General features: G+C 47.2%; 1 protein-coding gene across 5 annotated transcripts in view; it reads right to left on the bottom strand.

The window, feature by feature from the left end:
* Positions 1-22,164, bottom strand: part of LOC115155585 (serine/threonine-protein phosphatase 6 regulatory ankyrin repeat subunit B) — a 53,873-nt gene that overhangs the window by 6,189 nt on the left and 25,520 nt on the right. For 4 of the 5 annotated variants that reach the window (XM_029702319.1, XM_029702317.1, XM_029702320.1 and 1 more), the window contains 14 exons: positions 20,514-20,726; positions 20,287-20,365; positions 20,098-20,212; positions 19,833-19,915; positions 17,293-17,419; positions 16,965-17,033; positions 12,470-12,610; positions 10,873-10,938; positions 6,334-6,445; positions 6,075-6,146; positions 3,163-3,364; positions 883-970; positions 511-628; positions 42-261 (listed from right to left, as the gene is read on the bottom strand). In XM_029702319.1, coding sequence (XP_029558179.1) covers positions 42-261; positions 511-628; positions 883-970; positions 3,163-3,364; positions 6,075-6,146; positions 6,334-6,445; positions 10,873-10,938; positions 12,470-12,610; positions 16,965-17,033; positions 17,293-17,419; positions 19,833-19,915; positions 20,098-20,212; positions 20,287-20,365; positions 20,514-20,726 — 1,705 coding nt within the window. The remainder of the gene's footprint in view (positions 1-41; positions 262-510; positions 629-882; positions 971-3,162; positions 3,365-6,074; positions 6,147-6,333; positions 6,446-10,872; positions 10,939-12,469; positions 12,611-16,964; positions 17,034-17,292; positions 17,420-19,832; positions 19,916-20,097; positions 20,213-20,286; positions 20,366-20,513; positions 20,727-22,164) is intronic. The other variant, XM_029702318.1, reaches the window with a different exon arrangement.

The following is a 22,164-nucleotide window of genomic DNA, read 5'->3' as shown; positions in this document are numbered from 1 at the left end:
CAGTAGAAGGCCCAGTGCAGTAGGGTGGTTTAGTAACTGACCATAATAGCAGGCCCAGTGCAGGGGGGTGAACCCCTGGTGGTCTCGGAGGGGGGGCGTGGGCAGTTCAGAACAGGCCATACTCAGCAGCTCAGCGAGCCAGGATGCGTGGCCCTTCGCTGCAGCCAGATGGAGGGCTGTTCGGCCCCTGGAGTCCCCCAGCAACACAGAGGCCTCCTGCTCCAACAGACACTGAACACACTCCTCCTGACCACACAGCAACTGGGAGAGGGAGAGGAAGAGAGGAGTGAGAGAGAGAGGGAAGGGAACAAAGAGAGAGACAGAGCTCACCTTTAAACTTTTAGACTGGACAAAGAGATCCCGTTTTTACAAGCTCCTCAGAATTCAGTACAATCACAGTCATGTGAAGTCACATTTACAGCCATACAAACACACGCACGCACATACATGTACAGTAAATACACACACACACACACACACACACACACACACACACACACACACACCTACCCCCAGGTGCAGGGCGGTCAGGCCATGGTTGTCTGCTGTATCTACAGCAGCCTCTCTCTCCAGCAGCAGAGACACAGTGTCCACATGTCCCCCTGCCACCGCCAGCATCAGAGGAGTCCTGACAGGGACAGAGAGGGGACAGTCACAGCAGGACAAACAGATCGGTAGACACATCCCCATTCCCAACCCCTAGCCCCACCTACTAGTATTACAAGGCTAGATAGAATGTTTGCCATGTTGCTTACATCCATCCAATCACATCTGAAAAGACTGGATAGGTATAAGCAATAGGGCCACATTTCTACCTTGTCTATCAGAGAGAAAGGTGATTTTATTTATACCCATCCAGTCCCTATAGATCGGTAAACTCACTGTCCCTGAGAGTCTGTAGTGTCTACCAGGTCTGCACTATCCTGGTCGTCCAGAAGGAGGCGTACACACGACGTATGCCCATTCATCACTGAGGACAGAGAAGGAGAGAGATGAGAACAAGAGAAACAGACAGAGACAGAGACAGAGAGACAGAAAGACAGAGACAGAGAGCGAAACAGACAGAGAGACAAAGACAGACAGAGACAGAGAGAGAGAATTCACAAAATGGGACAAACACCAAATTGAGACTGCATGCAGAATTCTGCAAAAATATCCTCCGTGTACAACGTAAAACACCAAATAATGCATGCAGAGCAGAATTAGGCCGATACCTGCTAATGATCAAAATCCAGAAACGAGCCGTTAAATTCTACAACCACCTAAAAGGAAGTGATTCCCAAACCTTCCATAACAAAGCCATCACCTACAGAGAGATGAACCTGGAGAAGAGTCCCCTAAGCAAGCTGGTTCTGGGGCTCTGTTCACAAACACAAACACACCCCACAGAGCCCCAGGACAGCAACACAATTAGACCCAACCAAATCATGAGAAAACAAAAAGATAATTACTTGACACATTGGAAACAATTAACAAAAAAACTGAGCAAACTAGAATGCTATTTGGCCCTAAACAGAGTGCACACAGTGGTAGAATACCTGACCACTGTGACTGACCCAAACTTAAGGAAAGCTTTGACTATGTACAGACTCAGTGAGCATAGCCTTGCTATTGAGAAAGATTACTGTAGGCAGACCTGGCTCTCAAGAGAAGACAGGCTATGTGCACACTGCCCACAAAACGAGGTGGAAACTGAGCTGCACTTCTTAACCTCCTGCCAAATGTATGACCATATTAGAGACACATATTTCCCTCAGATTACACAGATCCACAAAGAATTCGAAAACAACCTGATTTTGATAAACTCCCATATCTACTGGGTGAAATACCACAGTGTGCCATCACAGCAGCAAGATCTGTGACCTGTTGCCACAAGAAAAGGTCAACCAGTGAAGAACAAACACCATTGTAAATACAACCCATATTTATGCTTATCTTAAATATTTTGGAACTTTTGTGAGTGTAATGTTTACTGTTCATTTTTATATTATCTACTTCACTTGCTTTGGCAATGTTAACATATGTTTTCCATGCCAATAAAGCCCCTTGAATTGAGAGAGGGAGAGAGAAAGACAGAGAGAGAAAGAAAGACAGACAGAGAGAGAAAGACAGACAGAGAGAGAAAGACAGACAGACAGAGAGAGAGTCAGACAGACAGAGAGAGAGACAGAGAGAGAGACAAAGACAGCGAGAGAGACAGAGAGAGAGAGAGAGACAGAGAGAGAGAGAGACAGAGAGAGAGAGAGAGACAGAGAGAGACAGAGAGAGAGACACAGAGAGAGAGAGAGACAGAGAGAGAGACAGAAACAGAGAGAGACAGAGAGAGAGACAGAGACAGAGAGAGAGACAGAGAGACAGAGACAGAGAGAGACAGAGACAGAGAGAGACAGAGAGAGGGAGAGACAGAGAGAGGGAGAGACAGAGAGAGGGAGACAGAGAGAGGGAGAGACAGAGACAGAGAGAGGGAGACAGAGAGAGGGAGACAGAGACAGACAGACAGACAGAGAGAGAGAGACAGAGAGAGACAGAGAGAGAGAGCCAGACAGACAGACAGACAGACAGACAGACAGACAGACAGACAGACAGACAGACAGACAGACAGACAGACAGAGAGAGCCAGACAGACAGACAGACAGACAGAGAGACAGACAGACAGAGAGAGAGACAGAGAGAGAGACAGACAGAGAGACAGAGAGAGAGACAGACAGAGAGCGAGAGACAGACAGAGAGAGAGACAGACAGAGAGAGACAGAGAGAGAGAGAGACAGAGAGACAGAGAGAGCGAGACAGAGAGAGCGAGACAGAGAGAGAGAGACAGAGAGAGAGAGACAGAGAGAGACAGAGAGAGCGAGACAGAGAGAGAGAGAGACAGACAGACAAAGACAGACAGAGACAGACAGACAGACAGAGACAGACAGAGACAGACAGACAGAGACAGACAGACAGAGAGACAGACAGACAGACAGACAGACAGACAGACAGAGAGACAGACAGAGAGAGAGACAGAGAGAGAGAGAGAGAGAGAGACAGACAGAGACAGACAAAGACAGAGAGACACAAAGACGGAGAGGAAACTCAGTACAGAACTACTGCACACAGACCAATCAAAAGAGTACTTCAAATTCTCACACCCACACACAAACACACAGTGGTCTCCATTACCTGCTAGGTGTACCGGGGTGCGTCCCCTGTTGGTGTCTGTGGTGCGTGGCGAGGCCCCCTGGCTGAGAAGGGTGTGGACGCAGTCAGTGTGGCCCCTGAGGGCCGCTAGGGCCAGGGGAGTACGACCAGCCTCGTCCCCCTGGTCTACCTCCCTCTCCCCTTGCAGCAACACCTCCAGAGCCTGTGCATGGCCGTGGTATGCCTGGGGGACAGGCAGACAGACACACACATTACACACATTCCAGCTGTTGGTATTCAAAGACATTACGGTTTATGTATACTCTGTGTGTGTGTATGTGTGGTAATGTATATATGGCTGCCTTCAGAAAGTATTCACACCCCTTGACATTTTCCACATTTTGTTGTGTTACAGCCTGAATTTAAAATGGATTAAATGTAGATGTATCACTGGCCTACACACAATAACCCATAACGCCAAAGTGGAATTATGTTTTTGGAAATGAACAGATGAAATATTATAGCAAGCATAAATAAGTTAACGAGTAAAAATGTGCTTATTAAGTTGCATGGACACACTCTGTGTGCAACAATAGTGTTTAACATGACCTTTGAATGACTACCTAATCTCTGTACCCCACATATATAATAATCTGTAAAGTCCCTCAGTCGAACAGTACATTTTAAACACAGATTCAACCACAAAGACCAGTGACGTTTTCCAATGCCTCGCAAAGAAGGGCACCTATTGGTAGATGAAAAACAAAAAAACAGACACTGAATATTCTTTTGAGCATGGTGAAGTTATTAATAACTATTTGGATGGTGTATCAATACACCCAGTCACTACAAAGATACAGACATTCTTCCTAACTCAGTTGCCGGACAGGAAGGAAACCACACAGGGATTTCACCATGAGGCCAACGGTCACTTTAAAACAGTTACTGAGTTTAATGGATGTGATAGGAGAAAACTGAAGATACTAACAATACTAACCTAAAAGACAGAGTGAAAAGAAGGAAGCCTGTACAGAATACAAATATTCCAAAACATGCATCCTGTTTGCAATAAGGCACTAAAGTAAAACTGCAAAAAATGTGGCAAAGAAATTAACGTTATACTATGCATACAAAGCATTATGTTAGGGGCAAATCCAACAAAACACGTCACTGAGTACCACTCTTCATATTTTGAAGCATGGTGGTGGCTGCATCATGTTATGGGTATGCTATTCCAGAAACAGAGCTAAGCACAGGAAAATCCTAGAAGAATACCTGGTTCAGTCTGCTTTAAACAGCTTCCATTTTACAAGCTGTTTAAAGGCACAGTCAACTTTGTGTATGTAAACTTCTCACCCACTGGAATTGTGATACAGTGAATTATAAATGAAATAATCTGTCTGTAAACAATTGTTGGAAAAATTACATGCACAAAGTAGATGTCCTAACTGACTTGCCAAAACTATAGTTTGTTAACAAGAAATTTGTGGAGTGGTTGAAAAACGGGTTTTAATGACTCCAACCTAAGTGTATGTAAACTTCTGACTTCAACTGTATTTTCAGGTCTCTCCAGAGATGTTTGATTGTACTCAAGTCTGGGCTCTGGCTGGGCCACTCAAGGACATTTAGAGACTTGTCCCGAAGCCAATCCTGAGTTGTCATGGCTGTGTGCTTAGGGTCGTTGTCCAGTTGGAAGATGAACCTTCGCCCCAGTCTGAGGTCCTGAGCGCTCTGGAGCTGGTTTTCATCAAGGATCTCTTTGTACTTTGCTCGGTTCATCTTTCCCTCGAGTCTTCCAGTTCCTGCCACTAAAAACATGATGCTGCCACCACCATGCTTCACCATAGGGATGGTGCCAGGTTTCTTCCAGATGTGACACTTGGCATTCAGGCTAAAGAGTTCCATCTTGGTGTCATCAGACCAGAGAATCTTGTTTCTCATGGTCTGAGAGTCTTTATGTGCCTTTTGGCAAACTCCAAGTGGGCTGTCATGTGTCTTTTACTGAGGGAGTGGCTTCCGTAAAGGCCTCTACCATAAAGGCCTGATTGGTGGAGTTCTGCAGAGATGGTTGTCCTTCTGGAAGGTACTCCCAAATCTAAAGAGGAACTCAGGAGCTCTGTCAGAGTGACCATTGGGTTCTTGGTCACCTCTCCGACCAAGGCCCTTCTCCCCCGACTGCTCAGTTTGGCTGGGCGGCCAGCTCTAAGAAGAGTCTTGGTGGTTCCAAACCTCTTCTATTTAAGAATGATGGAGGCCACTGTGTTCTTGGGGACCTTCAATGCTGCAGAAACGTGTTGGTACCGTGTTGGTACTGTTTTTGCTTTGTGTGTAAATTGATGAAGAAAAAAATTTATGTTATCAATTTTAGAATAAGGCTGTAACGAATCAAAATGTGGAAAAAGGGAAGGGGTCTGAATACTTTCCCAATGCACTGTATGTAAATTACATATTTCTGTATTTCATATTCAATACATTTGCTAAATTAAAAAAAAACATTTTCATTTTGTCATTATGGGGTATTTTGTGTAGATGGGGGAGATTTTTATTTATTTAATCCATTTTGAATTCAGGCTTTAACACAACAAAATGTGGAATAAGTCAAGGGGTAGGAATACTTTCTGAAGGCTCTGTACATGATAACGCTAGCTATCTGTTTTTTTCTGACCACGTGCCATGACCATAAAATCTATAGGTTTTTCCTGCTCAGGTCACAAGCTCACCCAATTATAATACATGGCTAGAGTGGATATATAATAATGCATGGCTAGAGTGGATATATAATAATGCATGGCTAGAGTGGATATATAATAATGCATGGCTAGAGTGGATATATAATAATGCATGGCTAGAGTGGATATATAATAATGCATGGCTAGAGTGGATATATAATAATGCATGGCTAGAGTGGATATATAATAATGCATGGCTTGAGTGGATATGTGATAATGACTCACAGCGAGGTGCAGGGGGCTCCTGGCACCCAGAAAGTCTGGGTCCTCCTGGTGACTCTCGTCTCTGTCCAACAGCTAAAACCACAACCACAGATTACATCAAAACAAATAATTTCAATTCCATAAGTGGTATTTGTGAGCTGTGTGTATTTATGGTATCTTGTGAAATTGAAGTTGAAGTTCTACACACAGATGCATTGTTGACTAGCATGTAGCATAGAAAATGTAGCATAAGTGTGTGTATGCGTGTGCATACACTCACCAGCTCCAGGCAGTGTCTGTGGCCATAGGCTGCAGCATAGTGGACAGGACTGTAGCCCTGCTTATCCTTCAGAGAGGCAGTAGCACCACTTTGCAAAAGGAATTCTAGACATCTATTACAAAAACATACAATATCGTCAGGCACAAACACTTCAATATGTTCTTAAAAAATGAAAAGCCTCTGACAGAGAGGATATGAGAGAGAGAAAGAGATGTTTTATAGACATACCAACATGTTTCAAGCAGACCACCATAGTCCCTGTGCCCAAGAACACAAAGGCAACCTGCCTAAATGACTACAGACCCGTAGCACTCACATCCGTAGCCATGAAGTGCTTTGAAAGGTTGGTAATGGCTCACATTAACACCATTATCCCAGAAACCCTAGACCCACTCCAATTTGCATACCGCCCAAACAGATCCACAGATGATGCAATCTCCATTGCACTCCACACTGCCCTTTCCCACCTGGACAAAAGGAACACTTATGTGAGAATGCTATTCATTGACTACAGCTCAGCGTTCAACACCATAGTACCCTCAAAGCTCATCACTAAGCTAAGGATCCTGGGACTAAACACCTCCCTCTGCAAATGGATCCTGGACTTCCTGATGGGCCGCCCCTAGGTGGTGAGGGTAGGTAGCAACACATCTGCCACGCTAATCCTCAACACTGGAGCTCCCCAGGGGTGCGTGCTCAGTCCCCTCCTGTATTCCCTGTTCACCCACGACTGCATGGCCAGGCACGACTCCAACACCATCATTAAGTTTGCAGACGACACAACAGTGGTAGGCCTGATCACCGACAACGACGAGACAGCCTATAGGGAGGAGGTCAGAGACCTGGCCGGGTGGTGCCAGAATAACAACCTATCCCCCAATCGTAACCAAGACTAAGGAGATGATTGTGGACTACAGGAAAAGGAGGACCGAGCACGCACCCATTCTCATCGACGGGGCTGTAGTGGAGCAGGTTGAGAGCTTCAAGTTCCTTGGTGTCCACATCAACAACAAACTAGAATGGTCCAAACACACCAAGACAGTCGTGAAGAGGGCACGACAAAGCCTATTCCCCCTCGGGAAACTAAAAAGATTTTGCACGGGTCCTGAGATCCTCAAAAGATTCTACAGCTGCAACATCGAGAGCATCCTGACTGGTTGCATCACTGCCTGGTACGGCAATCGCTCGGCCTCTGACCGCAAGGCACTACAGAGGGTAGTGCGTACGGCCCAGTACATCACTGGGGCTAAGCTGCCTGCCATCCAGGACCTCTACACCAGGCGGTGTCAGAGGAAGGCCCTAAAAATTGTCAAAGAACCCAGCCATAGACTGTTCTCTCTACTACCGCATGGCAAGCGGTACCGGAGTGCCAAGTCTAGGACAAAAAGGCTTCTCAACAGTTTTTACCCCCAAGCCATAAGACTCCTGAACAGGTAATCAAATGGCTACCTGGACTATTGTAACAAGCGTCGTTGTAGGCAGACCAAAATGCAGAGGGTATATTTATCATCTTCTTTTTATTAGAAGGAAAAAAACACTTACACAAAACAAAAGACGAAAACAGTCCCATAAGGTGCACAGACTAAACAGGAAACAACCACCCACAAACACAAGTGAAAACACACACAACTAAATATGGCCTCCAATCAGAGATAACAACAAACAGCTGACTCTGATTGGAGGTCATTGACAAAACTAACATAGACATAGAAAAAATAGAAAAACCACATAGAAATAGAAAACAAACCAAAAACCACGAAACACACTAAACAAACACCCCCTGCCACACCCTGACCAAACTACAATAACAAACAACCCATTTTACTGGTCAGGACGTGACAGTACCCCCCCCCCAAAGGTGCAGACCCCGGATGCACCGAAAGACAAAAACCCCCACAAAAATAATAAGGGAGGGCGGCCACTGTCACCGACGGCTCCCGTGCTACACCCCCCCCCAAACCTCCAACTACGAAGGTGGCTCAGGCTCCGGCCTTAGTCCCCATTCTAATCTGCCCACCCCCGCTGAAGGCTCAGGGCTGTAGACCACTGCTGAAGGCTCTGAGCTGAGGTGCGTCGCTGGAGACCTCGGGCTGAGGAGCGTCTCCGCAGGCTCCGGACTGTGGGCCGTCTCCGCCGTCTCCGGACTGTAGGACGTCGCCGGAAGCACTGGACCACTGTCGCCGGAAGCTCTGGACGCGGCACTGTCGCGGGAAGCTCTGGACGCGGCACTGTCGCCGGAAGCTCTGGACGCGGCACTGTCGCCGGAAGCTCTGGACGGGGCACTGTCGCCGGAAACTCTGGACGGGGCACTGTTGCCGGAAGCTCTGGACGGGGCACTGTCGCCGGAAGCTCTGGACGGGGCACTGTCGCCGGAAGCTCTGGACGGGGAACTGTCGCCGGAAGCTCTGGGTGGGGAACTGTCGCCGGAAGCTCTGGACGGGGAACTGTCGCCGGAAGCTCTGGACGGGGAACTGTCGCCGGAAGCTCTGGACGGGGAACTGTCGCCGGAAGCTCTGGACGGGGCACTGTCACCGGAAGTTCTGGACGGGGCACTGTCGCCGGAAGCTCTGGACGGGGACTGCGCACTGAAGGCCTGATGCGTGGGGCTGGCTTTGGAGGCGCCAGACTAGTGACACGCACCTCAGGGCTAGTGCGAGGAGCAGGAACAGGACGTACTGGACTGGGCAGGCGCACTAAAGGCCTGGTGCGTGGGGCTGGCTTTGGAGGCGCCAGACTATTGACACGCACCTCAGGGCTAGTGCGAGGAGCAGGAACAGGACGTACTGGACTGGGCAGCGCATTAAAGGCCTGATGCGTGGGGCTGGCTTTGGAGGCGCCAGACTAGTGACACGCACCACAGAACTAGTGCGAGGAGCAGGAACAGGACGTACTGGACTGAGCAGGCGCACTATAGGCCTGATGCTTGGGGCTGGTTTTGGAGGCGCCAGCCTAGTAACACGCACTTCAAGGCTAGTGCGAGGAGCAGGAACAGGATACACTGGGCCATGAACCCTCACCGGCGGTCTGATGCTTGCAACTTGCATCACTGGTCCTGGCTCGATGCTGGCTCTAACATGACACCTGTGAGGATCTTTCACCAAGCGCACTGGACTGTAGCTGTGCACTGGCGATACCGTGCCTATCTCTGCATAACATGGTGCTTGCTTGATCCGTCGCTCCCCATAATAAACACAGGTGCCCCTTCATGCCCTTTCCGCCAGTACCTCTCTCCGGAATCTCACGTCGAGCTCCTCGCTTGATTCCTGGACTGGCTCCCCACGGTAAGCACGGGGAGTTGGCTCAGGGCTCACCCCTGGCCTAGCCAAACTACCCGTGTGCCCCCCCCAAAACATTTTTGGGGCTGCCTCCTCTCCTCCTGAAATGGAGGATATAATGCCTCATACCTCCGTCGTTCTGCCTTAGCTGCCTCCAGCTCCTCCTTCGGACGCTTGTACTCCCCAGCCTGGTGCCATGGTCCTTTACCATCTAATATCCTCTCCCATGTCCACGACTCCAAATAGCTTTCCTGCTGCTCCTTCCTTCGCTGCTTGGTCCTTCTTTGGTGGGTGGTTCTGTAACAAGCGTCGTTGTAGGCAGACCAAAATGCAGCGGGTATATTTATCATCTTCTTTTTATTAGAAGGAAAAAAACACTTACACAAAACAAACGACGAAAACAGTCCCGTAAGGTGCACAGACTAAACAGGAAACAACTACCCACAAAACCAAGTGAAAACACACACAACTAAATATGGTCTCCAATCAGAGATAACAACAAACAGCTGACTCTGATTGGAGGTCATTGACAAAACTAACAGACATAGAAAAAATAGAAAAACCACATAGAAATAGAAAACATAGAACATAAACCCCGAAACACACTGAACAAGCACCCCCTGCCACACCCTGACCAAACTACAATAACAAACAACCCCTTTTACTGGTCAGGACGTGACACTATTTGCATTGTGTGCCCCCCCCAACCCCTCTTTTACGCTGCTGCTACTCTCTGTTTATCATATATGCATAGTCACTTTAACCATATCTACATGTACATACTACCTCAATCAGCCTGACTAACCGGTGTCTGTATGTAGCCTCGCTACTTTTATAGCCTCTCTACTGTATATAGCCTGTCTTTTTACTGTTGTTTTATTTCTTTACCTACCTATTGTTCACCTAATACCTTTTTTGCACTATTGGTTAGAGCCTGTAAGTAAGCATTTCACTGTAAGGTCTACACCTGTTGTATTCAGCGCACGTGACAAATAAACTTTGATTTGATTTGACATACGCAATGGTTATTCCAACAAGATGAGCGAGAGAGACAATGACAGAAGATATTGTCTGTCTGAACTGGTCTGTATGCACAGAGTAGAGAGAGAAAGAGAGAGAAAGAAAGAGAGAGAAAGAAGAGGGACTTTCTCAAACAGTCAGAAGCATAGGCACGGTTTGCACTGAGCCATAATCTGTGCTGACTGACTACCTGTATGCCCAGATAGAGGCAGTAATACTCCTAGAAATAAAAGCGTATACTCACAGTGCAGCCTCCTTCTCCTTCTCCGCCTGCACCCCTTCACTCTCTGGCTCCAGAGCCTGACGTCGCCTACACAACACAAGACACACAACAGAGAACGATTAAGACATCCTCAATGGGGGCCCCAGGGAAACCCTCCCCAAACCCTTTCCATCTGATTATTCAGGGGGGTATTCAGGGTCATCTAGCGTCTCCAGCAGTGCTTCTCTGAATTTCCTGGAATGGAACCAATCAGGGGTGTGAACACAGTCTGCTGCCGAACATCTAGACACCTATTCAACCAGCACCTCAGAATTACCTCAGGTATCTCTGAATTTGCATCATATAATAGCACTCACAGCTTTCCAAGAAAACACAACATTTTGACAGTTATGGTCAGTTTACATATATTTTAGAAGCTATTTATACAGAAAATGTGTATAAAACCCATATTAACTGTATTTATAATTATGTGACAATATTTTAGATCAAGTCATCTATAAGTCTTTGCTAGGTAAAGCTCCGCCTTATCTCAGCTCACTGGTCACCATAGCAATACCCACCCGTAGCACGCGCTCCAGCAGGTATATCTCACTGGTCATCTCACAAAACCAACAACTGCTTTGGCCGCCTTTCCTTCCAGTTCTCTGCTGCCAATGACTGGAAACGAATTGCAAAAATCACTGAAGTTGGAGACTTATATCTCCCTCACTAACTTTAAGCGTCAGCTGACAGAGCAGCTTACCGATCGCTGCAGCTGTACAGCCCATCTGTAAATAGCCCATCAAACCAACTTCCTACCTCATCCCCATATTTGTTATAGTTTTTCTTCTCTTTTGCACACCAGTATTTCTATCTGCACATCCCCATCTGCACATATCACTCCAGTGTAAATTGATAAACTGTAATTACTTCGCCACTATTGGCCTATTTATTGCCTTACCTCCTTACTTCATTTGCACACACTGTACACAGATTTGACTATTGTGTTATTGACTGTACGATTGTTTATCTCATGTGTAACTCTGTGTTGTTGTTTTTGTCGCACTGCTTTGCTTTATCTTGGCCAGGTCGCAGTTGTAAATGAGAACTTGTTCTCTACTGGACAACCTGGTTAAATAAAGGTGAAATAAAATAAATAAATAAACAAATTCCATTAGACTGGTTTGGATTTCTCCCTGACCAATATGGCTGCCAATTTCAAACGATTCTGGAAAGTTGAAGGTTGTAGGGACATAGCCCCTCTAACAATTTAACAGGATCTCTATGGTCACCACCAAACACCACACAGCTAGTTTTACTTGGCCTCAGTGGCCTGACTGTCCGTTAGTCTTTTGCTTACATATTATAGTTAGCAGCATATAGGAACCAGCTCAATATTGTGGTCTTTAACCTCTGACCGATAACTGAATTTACATGAGTTTATTATATATCAAACTGTAACATGAGTCACAGGTCCTAATGGTATCATCAATGTATGGTCACTATGGAACGAATCCTAACTTCCATTTAAGTAACATTTTCACTTAGTCTCCCATTTACATCAATGCATGACTATATCGAAATTGAAATCTTAAGTGGAAGTTAGGATTCGTCCCTAAGTCTGATCAGTGAAGCTCACCTTCTGTCCAGGTCGGAGGCAGCAGCATAGTGCAGAGCAGAGCGCCCCCACTGGTCAGTGGCATTAATGCAGGTCCCACACGACACCAGGGTCTCCAGGCACTGGCAGTGCCGACTGGCTGCAGCATAGTGGAGAGAGGTCCTGGAGAGGGAGAGACACACAGAGAGACACAAACACACACAGAAGGACAGTGTTATACGCTAGCACATTGAGTTGAGTCACACACACTTAATGGAGTCCAAAAAAATGAGGACTGTTTGACAGCTGTTTGACAGCCATCAGACTGTTAAACAGCTTCTATCCCCAGGCCATCAGACTGTTAAACAGCTTCTATCCCCAGGCCATCAGACTGTTAAACAGCTTCTATCCCCAGGCCATCAGACTGTTAAACAGCTTCTATCCCCAGGCCATCAGACTGTTAAACAGCTTCTATCCCCAGGCCATCAGACTGTTAAACAGCTTCTATCCCCAGGCCATCAGACTGTTAAACAGCTTCTATCCCCAGGCCATCAGACTGTTAAACAGCTTCTATCCCCAGGCCATCAGACTGTTAAACAGCTTCTATCCCCAGGCCACCAGACTGTTAAACAGCTTCTATCCCCAGACCATCAGACTGTTAAACAGCTTCTATCCCCAGGCCATCAGACTGTTAAACAGCTTCTATCCCCAGACCATCAGACTGTTAAACAGCTTCTATCCCCAGACCATCAGACTGTTAAACAGCTTCTATCTCCAGGCCATCAGACTGTTAAACAGCTTCTATCCCCCAGGCCATCAGACTGTTAAACAGCTTCTATCCCCAGACCATCAGACTGTTAAACAGCTTCTATCCCCAGGCCACCAGACTGTTAAACAGCTTCTATCCCCAGACCATCAGACTGTTAAACAGCTTCTATCCCCAGGCCATCAGACTGTTAAACAGCTTCTATCCCCAGGCCATCAGACTGTTAAACAGCTTCTATCCCCAGGCCATCAGACTGTTAAACAGCTTCTATCCCCAGGCCATCAGACTGTTAAACAGCTTCTATCCCCAGGCCATCAGACTGTTAAACAGCTTCTATCCCCAGGCCATCAGACTGTTAAACAGCTTCTATCCCCAGACCATCAGACTGTTAAACAGCTTCTATCCCCAGGCCATCAGACTGTTAAACAGCTTCTATCCCCAGGCCATCAGACTGTTAAACAGCTTCTATCCCCAGGCCATCAGACTGATAAACAGCTTCTATCCCCAGGACATCAGACTGTTAAACAGCTTCTATCCCCAGGACATCAGACTGTTAAACAGCTTCTATCCCCAGGCCATCAGACTGTTAAACAGCTTCTATCCCCAGGCCATCAGACTGTTAAACAGCTTCTATCCCCCAGGCCATCAGACTGTTAAACAGCTTCTATCCCCAGACCATCAGACTGTTAAACAGCTTCTATCCCCAGACCATCAGACTGTTAAACAGCTTCTATCCCCAGGCCATCAGACTGTTAAACAGCTTCTATCCCCAGGACATCAGACTGATAAACAGCTTCTATCCCCAGGCCATCAGACTGTTAAACAGCTTCTATCCCCAGGACATCAGACTGATAAACAGCTTCTATCCCCAGACCATCAGACTGATAAACAGCTTCTATCCCCAGGACATCAGACTGTTAAACAGCTTCTATCCCCAGGCCATCAGACTGTTAAACAGCTTCTATCCCCAGACCATCAGACTGTTAAACAGCTTCTATCCCCAGACCATCAGACTGTTAAACAGCTTCTATCCCCAGGACATCAGACTGTTAAACAGCTTCTATCCCCAGGCCATCAGACTGTTAAACAGCTTCTATCCCCAGGCCATCAGACTGTTAAACAGCTTCTATCCCCAGGCCATCAGACTGTTAAACAGCTTCTATCCCCAGGCCATCAGACTGATAAACAGCTTCTATCCCCAGGACATCAGACTGTTAAACAGCTTCTATCCCCAGGCCATCAGACTGTTAAACAGCTTCTATCCCCAGGACATCAGACTGATAAACAGCTTCTATCCCCAGACCATCAGACTGTTAAACAGCTTCTATCCCCAGGCCATCAGACTGTTAAACAGCTTCTATCCCCAGGCCATCAGACTGATAAACAGCTTCTATCCCCAGGCCATCAGACTGTTAAACAGCTTCTATCCCCAGGCCATCAGACTGTTAAACAGCTTCTATCCCCAGGCCATCAGACTGTTAAACAGCTTCTATCCCCAGGCCATCAGACTGTTAAACAGCTTCTATCCCCAGACCATCAGACTGTTAAACAGCTTCTATCCCCAGGCCATCAGACTGATAAACAGCTTCTATCCCCAGGACATCAGACTGTTAAACAGCTTCTATCCCCAGGCCATCAGACTGTTAAACAGCTTCTATCCCCCAGGCCATCAGACTGTTAAACAGCTTCTATCCCCAGGCCATCAGACTGTTAAACAGCTTCTATCCCCAGACCATCAGACTGTTAAACAGCTTCTATCCCCAGGCCATCAGACTGTTAAACAGCTTCTATCCCCAGGCCATCAGACTGTTAAACAGCTTCTATCCCCAGGACATCAGACTGTTAAACAGCTTCTATCCCCAGGACATCAGACTGATAAACAGCTTCTATCCCCAGGCCATCAGACTGTTAAACAGCTTCTATCTCCAGGCCATCAGACTGTTTGACAGCCTTCACTAGCCGGCTACCTGGCCGGTACTCAGGCCTGCACCTTGAGACTAATGCCCCATGCATATCAAGTAGTAATGGGGGGGGTGAAATCAATAGTTAAATATTGCAATATTATTTTGGACGATATTATATCGATACTTTGACTCTAAGTATCTCCGGTATTTTTCATCCTATAGCTTGTTCTCCATCTTCTTTTTAAATAGTGAGCCAATGTTTCAGCACTTTTATTTCCATGACTGATCAAAATGTGTTTTTATTATGGCTCTCTCTCGTCTGTCTACAGCAGACATACAGTGAGCAATATGTTTGGAACATCAAATCGCAATAAAATCCTTGTATCGAATCGCAATACATATCGCATCGGCACATAAGTACAGTGATAATATTCTATCGTGATGTCCCTGGCAATTCCCAGCCCTACTATAGAGCCATTAAACACTGGTCACCTCATATTCTGTTTATATACCGTTGTTTACTCACTGTGTATTTACACGGAGTATACAAAACATTAAAGATGCACTATGCAGAAATCGTTCCGCCATTTCCTGGTTCCTACATTCTAATAGTTTGCATAAACTGAAATTATGTGACAAAACAAGCAAGTATATTTGTGAGAATCATTGTACCATCTAAACCGCTGTGAAATATATTTTCCATAACCAACAGTAATGTATTATCAGCTGTTTGAAGCTGGTGAACAAAACTGAAAGTTAAAAACTGAAAGTTAAAAACTGAAAAAACAAAAATGGGAAAGAGCGCACATAGAACAGATCTACCGCTTCTTAGACTTGCTTTCAATGAGAATGACAGATCTATTACTCCATTTTCTATATGAATTTGGTTGGGTCGTCCAAAAAGGTACATCCACAGTGATTTGATATTGCAGCTTTAAGAACGCCTGCTCTTTCCATGACATAGACTGACCAGGTGAATCCAGCTGAAAGCTATGATCCTTTATTGATGTCACTTGTTAAATCCACTTCAATCAATCAGTGTAGATGAAGGGGAGGAGACGGGTTAAAGAAGGATTTTTAAGCCTTGAGACAATTGAGACATGGATTGTGTATGTGTGTCATTCAGAGGGTGAATGGGTAAGGCAACATATTTAAGTGCCTTTGAACAGGGTATGGTAGTAGGTGACAGGTGCACCGGTTTGTGTCAAGAACTGCAACGCTGCTGGGTTTTTCACACGCAACAGTTTCCCTTGTGTATCAAGAATGATCCACCACCCAAAGAACATCCAGCCAACTTGACACAACTGTGGGAATCATTGGAGTCAACATGGGCCAGCATCCCTGTGGAACACTTTAGACATCTTGTAGAGTCCATGCCCCAACGAATTGAGGCTGTTCTGAGGGCAAAGGGGGGGGTTGCAACTCAATATTAGTATGATGAAATACTGACATACTGTCTACACACAGCACATATTTATATTCTGTATTCTCACACATGCTCACTAATATATCTACTTTGATTGTTTAGATTTCTTCTATGATTTGTGTATTTGCGAGACATTCTAATGTTCTGTTGGAGCTAGTAACATAAGCATTTCGCTGCACCTGCCATAGCACCTGCTCATCTGTGTACGCGACCAATAAACTTTGATTTGATCAAATGTTGAGTCAGAGTTGAGGGGAAATTGCTCTGGCCACACAAACACACCTACACAGGAACTGGAGAGAGGAACTCCTTTTAGTTCCCAGTTAGAACCAGTTTTCAACATCATCTATACACATCACTTCACTGTCCCACTAAGGCCCTGTTCATCTGCCCTTACTTCAGACCTGCCCACCCTTCTACCTGCCCTCTAAGAGAACTCACCTGCCACACTTGTCCCTCCGGTTGTGGTCCCCATCGCTGCTCAGAAGCAACTTCACACACTCCACATTACTGCAGAACGAGACAGGGGGAGAGAGAGCACTTTTAGAATCATGACAAATTGGGTTTTGAAGAGTGCAGTGCCAGAAAGAGAAATACACAGACACCAACAGACACCTGATGAAGCCCTTCTGACAGAAATGTTGAAATAAACTACACAGGAACATACAAAACAGTGTGTGGGTATTTCTCTTACTTTCATCAGACACACACACACACACACACACACACACACACACACACACACACACACACACAGAGAGAGACTCACCCTCCGGCGGCGGCAGCGTGCAGGCAGGTCCTCCCCAGTGCATCAGGGGTGTCGATCTGGAAGCCTGCAGACAAGGCCGAGGACGAGGGGACGTTACTGAGGGAACACATTACGCTATACCTCCTTCCTACAGGGGCCGATGTACGCAGCGAGGGAGGGAGGCAACAAACAGCCACATAGCAGGGAGGACAGTGAAAGAGAGAGGGAGAGACACAGGGGACGGGGAAGTGGAGAATGAGTCCAGGGGTTACAAGGTGAGGTAAGGTGAGAGACAGGCAGGCTAGAACACATGCTGAGATAGTCGAATACTCTACTTCTATAAGTACTTATACTCTGAAAGCACACAAGACAGAGGAAGAGGAAAACACTGTAGAGTTAAAGACTGTTCTATTTGTATCCCATCACGCTGTCACACTTTGGTCCTATGCCTAGAACCGCAGTACGCTGGGTCAAACCATTCCGGTCATTAAAGGGGGAGGATGAGGAGGAGTTAACAACCATGGATACTGAAGGCTATGAATATTGCCCTCAAACCACCCCTCTAATACTGTGGTTCAAGCCGGCTATCTCCTCAGCACAAATAAATCACTCAGTATCAAAGACCTTCCTTTGTTGCTTTCCTACAGCAGAATCCTCAAATCCCTCACAGAGCTCAGTGCCCCCCGGCCCTATGGGTCTGACCACACAGTCAAGTGAAACTGCGCGGCTCCTATCAAACAGAGCATGAGACTTCCAGACTGGAGCCAAAATGGTCTCTCCATGGAAGTTTGCCAGTATGTATCAAACAATCAGCGCTCTGATTTCAACAGCAGCAGTCACTCAGATATATTTACATTTTAGTCATTTAGCAGACGCTCTTATCCAGAGCGACTTACAGTAGTGAATGCATACATTTCATACATTGTTTTTCTCCGTACTGGTCCCCCGTGGGAATCAAACCGACAACCCTGGCGTTGCAAACACCATGCTCTACCAACTGAGCCACACGGGACCGGATATATTCTAGTCTGCAGGGAGACAGCTAGCAATGAGTAACCAGGCTCGTGCTTTATCAGTGTATGCACTGCAGGCCACTTGCCTGTCTATGTATGTAGGCCCATTGCCTTGTATTGCTGTTGGAGGAACAATGTGACTCCAATCTGACCAAGGCTGAATAGTTCCCCCTGCAGAGGAATGTAGGATTGGGAAGCAGCAATAAGACATTCCTGTTCTCCAGCCAAACTAAGAGAACTTATAAAGTACAGTGTTTTTTAAGAGTACACACAGCCAATGGCTTGGTGCTGGTAGGTTACCTGAAGAGAGCAGCCAATGGCTTAGTGCTGGTAGGTTACCTGAAGAGAGCAGCCAATGGATTGGTGCTGGTAGGTTACCTGAAGAGAGCAGCCAATGGCTTAGTGCTGGTAGGTTACCTGAAGAGAGCAGCCAATTGCTTGGTGCTGGTAGGTTACCTGAAGAGAGCAGCCAATGGCTTAGTGCTGGTAGGTTACCTGAAGAGAGCAGCCAATGGCTTGGTGCTGGTAGGTTACCTGAAGAGAGCAGCCAATGGCTTAGTGCTGGTAGGTTACCTGAAGAGAGCAGCCAATGGCTTAGTGCTGGTAGGTTACCTGAAGAGAGCAGCCAATGGCTTAGTGCTGGTAGGTTACCTAAAGAGAGCAGCCAATGGCTTAGTGCTGGTAGGTTACCTGAAGAGAGCAGCCAATGGCTTAGTGCTGGTAGGTTACCTAAAGAGAGCAGCCAATGGCTTAGTGCTGGTAGGTTACCTGAAGAGAGCAGCCAATGGCTTAGTGCTGGTAGGTTACCTGAAGAGAGCAGCCAATGGCTTAGTGCTGGTAGGTTACCTGAAGAGAGCAGCCAATGGCTTAGTGCTGGTAGGTTACCTAAAGAGAGCAGCCAATGGCTTAGTGCTGGTAGGTTACCTAAAGAGAGCAGCCAATGGCTTAGTGCTGGTAGGTTACCTGAAGAGAGCAGCCAATGGCTTGGTGCTGGTAGGTTACCTGAAGAGAGCAGCCAATGGCTTGGTGCTGGTAGGTTACCTGAAGAGAGCAGCCAATGGCTTAGTGCTGGTAGGTTACCTAAAGAGAGCAGCCAATGGCTTGGTGCTGGTAGGTTACCTGTAGAGAGCAGCCAATGGCTTAGTGCTGGTAGGTTACCTGAAGAGAGCAGCCAATGGCTTGGCGCTGGTAGGTTACCTGAAGAGAGCAGCCAATGGCTTAGTGCTGGTAGGTTACCTGAAGAGAGCAGCCAATGGCTTGGTGCTGGTAGGTTACCTGAAGAGAGCAGCCAATGGCTTGGTGCTGGTAGGTTACCTGTAGAGAGCAGCCAATGGCTTAGTGCTGGTAGGTTACCTGAAGAGAGCAGCCAATGGCTTGGTGCTGGTAGGTTACCTGAAGAGAGCAGCCAATGGCTTAGTGCTGGTGGGTTACCTGTAGAGAGCAGCCAATGGCTTAGTGCTGGTAGGTTACCTGAAGAGAGCAGCCAATGGCTTAGTGCTGGTAGGTTACCTGAAGAGAGCAGCCAATGGCTTAGTGCTGGTGGGTTACCTGAAGAGAGCAGCTTCTGGCAGCAGTCTGAGTGGGCGTTCATAGCAGCCAGGTGCAGAGGAAACATACCATGGACCCCTCGTCTGCAGACAGAGACATAGAGACAGAGAGACAGACAGACAGAGAGGTCTTTACTATAAAGTCATACTCTACCTCTATACTACAATAAAACAAGTGAAAGGAAAGGGATCCAAACATCCATCCCACACACACACACACACACACACACACACACACACACACACACACACACACACACACACACCTTGTGCAGTCAGCTCCGCTGGTGATGAGTGTGTTAATGAGGAGCTCGTGACCATAGCGAGCAGCGATGTGAAGAGGAGTGTTTCCTTCCTTGTCCACACTGTCAATCTCCCCACCTACAGTACAGTAAGACTAGTGAACTCAGACTCACACACACACTGTACACACTGTACACACACACAGGTCTTACCATTCTGGATGAGTGTCTGGGAGCGAGTGAAGCGGCCGTGGACCGCTGTCATGTGGAGGGGGCTCTTCCCATCCCGACTCTGAGAGAGAAACAGAGAACAAAGATGGGAGTGACATCATAGACCAGCGGGCTGAATTCTAGAATGAACAGTCTAATACAGAAACAGTGATCCAGAGAAACTCAGTGAGACCATTCATTCTCTCACCACTCTTAGGCACTACCCTCACCTGGACGTTGACGTCAGCCCCGTTGTTGACCAGGAACTCTAGACAGAGAGCTCCGTGGGTGGAGGCTGCAGCGAAGTGTAGGGGGGTGAAACCCTTGTTGTTGGGCTGGCTGACGTTAGCCCCGTAGTCTATCAGTTCACTGACCACAGCATCCTGACCGTTGAAACAGGCCAAGTGCAGAGCTGTGTTACCAAACGCATTGGCCTCATCTATCTGCAGTCACAGAGGAGAACAAGTCATCATCATACTAGACACTATTTAAATGTGTCTCTCTCCATCTGTGTGTCTCTCTATGTGTGTCTCTCCATGTGTGTCTCTCTCTCTCCATGTGTGTCTCTCTCTCTCCATGTGTGTCTCTCTCTCCATGTGTGTCTCTCTCTCTCCATGTGAGTCTCTCTCTCTCCATATGTGTCTCTCTCTCTCCATATGTGTCTCTCTCTCTCCATATGTGTCTCTCTCTCTCATGTGTGTCTATCTCTCTCCATGTGTGTGTCTCTCTCTCCATGTGTGTGTCTCTCTCTCCATGTGTGTCTCTCTCTCTCCGTGTGTGTCTCTCTCTCTCCGTGTGTCTCTCTCTCTACGTGTGTCTCTCTCTCTACGTGTGTCTCTCTCTCTACGTGTGTCTCTCTCTCTCCATGTGTGTCTCTCTCTCCATGTGTCTCTCTCTCTCCATGTGTGTCTCTCTCTCTCCATGTGTCTCTCTCTCTCCATGTGTGTGTCTCTCTCCATGTGTGTCTCTCTCCATGTGTGTCTCTCTCCATGTGTGTCTCTCTCTCTCCATGTGTCTCTCTCTCTCCATGTGTCTCTCTCTCTCCATGTGTCTCTCTCTCTCTCCATGTGTGTCTCTCTCTCTCCATGTGTCTCTCTCTCCATGTGTCTCTCTCTCCATGTGTGTCTCTCTCCATGTGTGTCTCTCTCTCTCCATGTGTCTCTCTCTCCATGTGTCTCTCTCTCCATGTGTGTCTCTCTCCATGTGTGTCTCTCTCCATGTGTGTCTCTCTCTCTCCATGTGTCTCTCTCTCCATGTGTCTCTCTCTCCATGTGTGTCTCTCTCCATGTGTGTGTCTCTCTCCGTGTGTGTGTCTCTCTCCGTGAGTGTGTCTCTCTCCGTGTGTGTGTCTCTCTCCGTGAGTGTGTCTCTCTCCGTGTGTGTGTGTGTGTCTCTCTCTTCGTGTGTGTGTGTCTCTCTCTTCGTGTGTGTGTGTGTCTCTCTCCATATGTGTCTCTCTCTTCGTGTGTGTGTGTCTCTCTCCGTGTGTGTGTGTCTCTCCGTGTGTGTGTCTCTCTGTGTGTGTGTGTGTCTCTCTCCGTGTGTGTGTGTCTCTCTCCGTGTGTGTGTGTCTCTCTCCGTGTGTGTGTGTCTCTCTCCGTGTGTGTGTCTCTCTCCGTGTGTGTGTGTCTCTCTCCGTGTGTGTGTGTGTCTCTCTCCGTGTGTGTGTGTCTCTCTCCGTGTGTGTGTCTCTCCGTGTGTGTCTCTCTCTGTGTGTGTGTGTCTCTCTCCGTGTGTGTGTGTCCCTCTCCGTGTGTGTGTGTCTCTCTCCGTGTGTGTGTGTCTCTCTCCGTGTGTGTGTGTCTCTCTCCGTGTGTGTGTGTCTCTCTCCGTGTGTGTGTGTCTCTCTCCATGTGTTTCTCTCCATGTGTGTCTCTCTCC

Source organism: Salmo trutta, chromosome 20 (genome assembly GCF_901001165.1).
Source record: "Salmo trutta chromosome 20, fSalTru1.1, whole genome shotgun sequence".
Lineage (NCBI taxonomy): Eukaryota > Metazoa > Chordata > Actinopteri > Salmoniformes > Salmonidae > Salmo > Salmo trutta.
Note: the sequence above shows the minus strand (reverse complement) of the source record. Positions and strands in the feature narration are given on the sequence as shown.